Source organism: Hibiscus syriacus, unplaced genomic scaffold (assembly GCF_006381635.1).
Source record: "Hibiscus syriacus cultivar Baekdansim isolate YM2019G1 unplaced genomic scaffold, ASM638163v2 tig00111540_pilon, whole genome shotgun sequence".
Classification (NCBI taxonomy): Eukaryota; Viridiplantae; Streptophyta; class Magnoliopsida; order Malvales; family Malvaceae; genus Hibiscus; species Hibiscus syriacus.
The window spans coordinates 190,994-197,375 of record NW_024063114.1 but is presented as its reverse complement, the minus strand read 5'-3'; the positions used below and the strand labels follow the sequence as shown (position 1 = coordinate 197,375).

At 29.9% G+C, this 6,382-nt stretch overlaps 1 protein-coding gene across 3 annotated transcripts; it reads left to right on the top strand.

The window, feature by feature from the left end:
• The first annotated feature begins 448 nt into the window (after positions 1-448).
• On the top strand, positions 449-3,130 carry LOC120164512. 3 transcript variants are annotated; one of them, XM_039174222.1, is made up of 5 exons: positions 449-602; positions 738-818; positions 1,186-1,495; positions 2,544-2,827; positions 2,911-3,130. In XM_039174222.1, the coding sequence occupies exons 3-5, from the start codon at positions 1,412-1,414 to the stop codon at positions 2,951-2,953; spliced, it is 411 nt and encodes a 136-aa protein (XP_039030153.1). In that variant the 5' UTR covers positions 449-602; positions 738-818; positions 1,186-1,411; the 3' UTR covers positions 2,954-3,130. The 3 variants fall into 3 exon arrangements, with proteins under 3 accessions (XP_039030153.1, XP_039030151.1, XP_039030152.1); XM_039174220.1 differs by lacking the exon at positions 449-602 and having other exon boundaries at positions 664-806; XM_039174221.1 differs by lacking the exon at positions 449-602 and having other exon boundaries at positions 664-818.
• The last annotated feature ends 3,252 nt before the right edge of the window (positions 3,131-6,382 follow it).

Here is a 6,382-nt window from a genome sequence, read left to right as displayed (position 1 = left end):
AATATATAGAAAAAAAATTTAAAATATATATTAATTTTAGATTTTTAGGGGCCACTCTATTGCTCCGCCTAGATCCATCCCTGAGTGAGATAGGAGGTTTTGAATTGAGGGGTTTATCTAAACGTGATGAGACCATTCCATTCTATTGCAAATGCCACTCTAATACGTTATGCTCATTTTGGATGGACCATTCCATTCTCTGCGAAAAATATTGATGTGTTAATTGAGAACCTTGAAAAAAAAATCAATAATTGTCGTAACAAACGTAAACGAAAAGGTTTGAAAATTCTTTTCATAAATACGATAATTATTAAAAAGTTGATTTTTTTTCAATGATTATATTAATTTTACTCGTAGTTATTGTAAATGTTGTTATAAATCAAGCTTTTCCGGCAATCTTTCAATATATGGTTCGTTTTTTAGTTTTCAATCATTAACCTAATCCTTCCTGTCTTTTTTGGTTTTCTGGCGATAAGGGAGAAAAAACTGACCAAATAAGTAGAAGTGCGGCAGTTGCAAAGATTCCAGTCTCTGTCTCCCCCAGGCACTAGCTTTACGCTATTAATCTATTCCTATTGGCGTTTTTATGGTGGTGCCTTGCGGTTCGGATTCTTTCTCTATTAATCTTTTTCTTTGTTTTTTCTGATCTTTTGCCTAGTTTTTTGATTCTTCCAATTTATTCCTCTCTCTGTTTCTTATCGGATGCCGTATGCCTTCCCTGTTTTTCCTGGCCATAGACACCGGAATATCGAGTAATTTATCGACAGCCCGATGTATGCTCAGATTTCGATCATCAACTTGCTTATGTATGAATCCAGGTTTCCTAAATCAACACTTCCAGTCTTTGTTTACTGCAGCGTTTTGGATGGATTCTTCATTTAATAGATTAATCTTGCGGAAATTATATGCAGATTTCATTTTTTATTCGGTAAAAACCCTGTAACTGTTGGTTCTTGGAAAAAAGAACAGAAGGGAATTTCTCGTAAAGTAAACGAGAATGATCTGGAATTTTTTACTTTTTATTTCTGTTGAGAAAAAGCATCATCACTTCGTGTTCAAATTAAAAAAAATGTTTATGTTATTATCGTGTTAAACAATTAGAGAATATACTATTCATTTTCCTTTTTGGTTACTTTAGGACAAACAAATTTGAAATCTAAGTCTTGGTTGTTGATCTTCTTTAAGATAAGAATAGCGCGCGATCGTGAACAAGCACGCCCGGCTATGAATCTGAAAACGTTGGGTGATCGCGCGATTAGCTCGGTGGCGCTTGTGGACGCTTCACGTTAGCCAACTGAGTTTAATTATACCGCCTACTTTGCCTTAGTTCCACGCAATCCTGTCTATATATAGAGGTGGTGCTTGCATTTTATACCATTGGCAGCTGTCCTTGCAAGAAGCCAGAAACTATATGACGTGTCCTTTTCTATTGTCTCGTTTTCGGGGTTCAAGGGACCCGCCAAAACGACATCTTATTTTGCGTAGAAGGTCCAAGGTACGTAGCGAAAACTATCTTTTCGCGAATTTGTTTCCTCCTCCCTCCCTTGCGTCCATTATTTTCCTTTTCAAATGGTAATGAGTTTAGGCGAATTTAGAGGTTTTCATGATCTTCTAATTAGGGTCTCTATAGTCGCCTTGGTTTTTATCTTTACATCTTTGGTTATTATGTTCTCTTGTTATATATTTTAAACTAGAAATGTTTTGCAGGATAGGTATGTATGTATTAATAACAAAAACGTTTGCTATAGGATGAACACAAATAAAATTTCAAGGTGACACTTTCAATAAAATGAACAACCAATATGAAGAAATTCAGATTCCAGGTGGGAACGTGTCCACCATGGACAGTACATACAACTGCCACTGTTTAGGAGTGTAAATAAACTGAGCTTAAACGAATAATGTTATGTTCATATTTATTTCTATATCTTCTAAGGTGTTTATGTTCGGTTCGTTTAGCGTTCGCGAATATGTTCGTTTAGCGTTCACAAGTAATGGTGGAGGCAAGTGTTGTTCAGGGTGGGCGATCGAATTTCTTTAAGTTAGTTGTTCATTTTATTGATAGCGTTCACATTGAAATTTTATTTGTATGCACTTATATGAAAAATTTCTATTACTAATATATATGTGTCGACCTTAAAAAATATTTTTAAATCTGTCACTATACATGAACATGTCTGTTGTACACCCTATTTTTACCCTTTTACTTACTAGCAAAAGAAAATTTATTAAATTATTTCACTAGTTTTAACTTTTCATCCCATATAAGAAGTAAAAGAAATAAAAGAAAAGAAAACCGGGTAAACATGCTTGTTCATAAACATAAACAAATCGAACACATCTATGTTCATGTTCATTAGCTTGTTAAATGAACAAAATTTTTTTTTGTTCGTATTCATTTATTTAGCTGAATAAAGAAATAGAAACGAACAATTCATCAAACGTTTCACAAGCAATTCATCGAATTACACCCCTAGTTTTATTTAGAAAATGTTGTATTAGTTTGTATTAATGTGGGTTTGTTTAATCATGTGGGAAACTAGAGAAAGATCAATTCAGCAAAATATACGAGGAAGAGACTTGGAAGGTTGAAAGTGGAGATGGAAGAGATCAGCCAAGAGCAGCAAAGCATCAAGGAAGGGCAAAGTCAAGTTCGAGCAAAATTCAAATCGGTCGAAGAAGAATACAAACAGCTTCGCAATGAAACTAACCTAATTATCCAACAAACCGCCAACACTCAAATCCGACTTGGCCTGATGTTCGGTATCCTCAAGGCAAGAGAGCAAGGCGATCTCGGCAAGGCTGCTCAATTAACTCGACTCCTCCGGTAAACGCTGTTGTTTCCTTTTTTATTCTCAACGGATAACTTTTGCATCGATGTTGCTCATATTAATTGTTCTTTTTTTCCAGTGAAATTGTGGGCAGAAATAATTACTGCAGAAGTGAACCATAGCTGCCCTAGTATTTCAAAAGCTAAACATCAACAATTCATTCCGTACTGATATGCAGGGCCAGTATATCTTGTAGATCAATTTCTGTTGTTATGATCAGACTTTAAGACTACTAATAAACGAACTAAATGTGTGGTGGTGTTAATCGTATGTAAATTCCATGATTCGTTATTGTATTATATATTCTCTTTCATCTTTGTATTGTGTGCTTGTTAATCGAGATGTATCGACTTGAATACTACTGTCTACTTTTGCTCTTTGATTATCTCTTCCACCTCTCCCTTCAATCTTGTGACTTTCACTTTCACCTCATGCTTAGTCGCTTTTTTTTACGATCGTATTTAAACGATGCTGCTTCCAAAACCCTCAACTCTTCCTTTTTCAAGTATTTTCTTTGTATTTTCAATTTTTGATCTAGTTTTACACACTGAAATTTTATAATTTTGTAACTTATAAATTTTATAATATAACTTTTTAAGTTTGTATTCCTGAAAAAAAAAGTCTCGTGTCCCCCTAAATATACGCAAGATATTTAAATGACTCTAGTTAAAAATTATGATCAAGATCTTTTAGCTCAAAATATTAGAATAATAGTCATTATATAGTGATAATGATACCGTTTGAAATATTATTGTACGATTGCGATACCTGTAATTACTATAATAACATCTATTATGTCCACAATTACGATAAACCTAACAAAAGAAAAAATTCAATCACAATCACAATTTAAAACCTTAATTAGTATACTCTAACATGATGTGGTTATGGTATATTATATGCTACAAAAGTAGCTCAACTCATCTTCTACTTGAACCCATCTATCGTTAACCTAATACATGAAGTTGGGAGTGTAATTTGTGAGGGTTAAACATAAAGGGTAAATTATACAATTCCTCACTAAACTTTTCTCTCTATCATATTTTACTCACTGTACTTTCAATTTTACCAACTTACTAAACTTTCGAATTACTCATGTTTTGATCACTTTAGATTATTTTCTTATTATTTTTATATAATGTGACATTTTTATTATTATATAATATAAAAATAAATTAAAATAAACAATGAAATAATATTTTATTATTATTAAATTTTTAAAAAAAAACTTAAAATAATCACTGCCTATCGTCGACCACTGTGAATCCTATAAATACTACTAGAATTATTTTTATATTAAATAATCAAAATAAATTCCAAATCATATGAAAATAATAATAAAATAATTTAGAATTGTCAAAACATGAGCAATTCGAAAATCCAGTAAATAAATTAGAAAAATTGAAAGTACAATGAGTAAAATAAGAGAGAGAGTAAATTTCAGTGAGGAAATATTTATTTTACTCAAACATAAATATATATCCAAAATATTTCCGGAAAATGTTTTTTAGTGTTTGATAATTAAATTTTTTACGAAAAACATTTTCCAGTATTTGATAGCTATAATTGGTTTTTCTCAATGTATTTCATTTTCCTAGTTCCTTTATATTTTATGTAAAATGTTTTATCATTGAATTTTTCTTAAAATATTTTCCTAGTTTTACACTCGAAAGTATAAATACTCAAAATAATATCATTTTATTTATTTAATGTTAATATAATATTTTAGTATCATTTCCATGAAAATATTAATTATTAAAATATTTAATATATATATATATATATAATTTTAATAATATTATACTTTTTAATATTATATTAATATATACTAAGTTTATTATAATAATATATGAATATTATACTTTTTAATTTAATATATAATAAAATATTAATATAATTAATATTATTTTAATAAAATAATATTATAAAATTATTAATAATGATTAATATTATTTTTATATTTAATATTAATATAATACTGCACAAACCAAGTGACCTTGATGGTAAAAGAATTATTGTTGTTTGTTGAGGTAAATAATAATTTATTATATTTGATATTTATAATATGAAAATTTATCAACTAGAAACGATTTACATAACTTTATCTAAATACCGTAAATAATCTATTTTACATAAATCAATTTTCAAGTAATCCAATTTAAATAAATCATTTTCCATATAATTAATTTCAGTGTATCAAACAAATGGAAATTGGTTTATACAATATCATCAAAACACCTAAAATAGTTTTCAGAAATTATTTTACATAAAATATAATTTATTTTAAGTAAAACAATTTTTATATAATTCATTTTGGTAATTTTTTTAAAAAAAAAATCAATTATAGTTTATCACACTGACTCTAAAAGTAAAAAAGAAAAGGTTAGTCTAACAAATGAGTTAGTTCAAGTTTCAATATTCAAAGTTTGAACCTAGTCTATTTCTTAACTTTATAAAATGCTATATTTTTTCCATTTATTTTATATATTATAGACTTTATAATATATGAAAATTAAACATGCTACGCTAATATATTAAATTTAATAAATATATATAATTTTTAAATGTCAATAAATTATTTTTTAAAAATATAAAGGGACCTAAATGAACTTAGATTAACTATATATATGAACTGATCTGCATAATTTAAGGTTGTACTATAGGAAATTCTAATCATATCAGTGTGAGAAAATTGATGTTAAAATTCGAACAATAACCAATCTTTGATTTAGTCATACAATACCAAAATAAATCCCTAAAAGAGTGTTCCATCTCAGTTGAAAAATCACGCGATCCTTTAACCTCGCAGCCCTATAACCTCGTTATAAAAAACGATGCTTCTTCCTCCTTTGATCCACAGTTTTTGTTCATCAGTGATAGAGTTGGGATTGAATATTGAGAGGACCAAAAAGCTTAGGGACATAAGAAGTTTGGGAGGCTCAGGCTTTTCCCATCTTCTATTTCACTCTGTCCCTCTGCATTTTGGCTTTTGTTTCCTCTGAATTTCAGGCTCAAAATCTGTTTATATCTCAATCGTAGTTTGTTTCAAATTTGATTCTTCAAATTCGCGACGATAACAATGGTGTGCCGGGGCATGATCAGGGAGAAGAATAAGGCCTTGAAACCAAAAGTAAAGAGTTTCAAAGTGAAGGTCACGCGAGTAAAAGAGTTGATATAGGAAAGAGTCAAAGAAGCGTAAAAGAGGAGCAGAGGATTAAAGGAGAATGGCTGGAAGATGATAAATGCCAATTCCAAGAACTCATCTTGGAAACTCAATTCATTGTGGAGCGGTCGGCTTCCAATAGGATTCAGCTTGATGTAACGTTCAGTATCTTAGGAGCCAGCCAAGATGGTGAAAGATGATAGATGTTGCCCTCAATAGCTTCCTTAGTTCCATTTCTGATGAAAGAAAGCTCTAGTTTTTTTCCCCTTTTAAATGGCAATGTTAATGTCAATGTCCGCCCTCAATGGTCCAAAAAGATGTAACATTGTAATCATTTTTGTTCGTAAATATATTTTCAATGTTCTTTTTTTTTTATTTTACATTTGCA

Coding starts and splice junctions, on each gene's coding strand:
- LOC120164512 (XM_039174222.1), top strand. CDS start 1,412: ATGACGTGTCCTTTTCTATTGTCTCGTTTTCGGGGTTCAAGGGACCCG. Junction 1,496..2,543: donor TTTTGCGTAGAAGGTCCAAG/GTACGTAGCGAA, acceptor GTGGGAAACTAG/AGAAAGATCAATTCAGCAAA. Junction 2,828..2,910: donor CAATTAACTCGACTCCTCCG/GTAAACGCTGTT, acceptor CTTTTTTTCCAG/TGAAATTGTGGGCAGAAATA.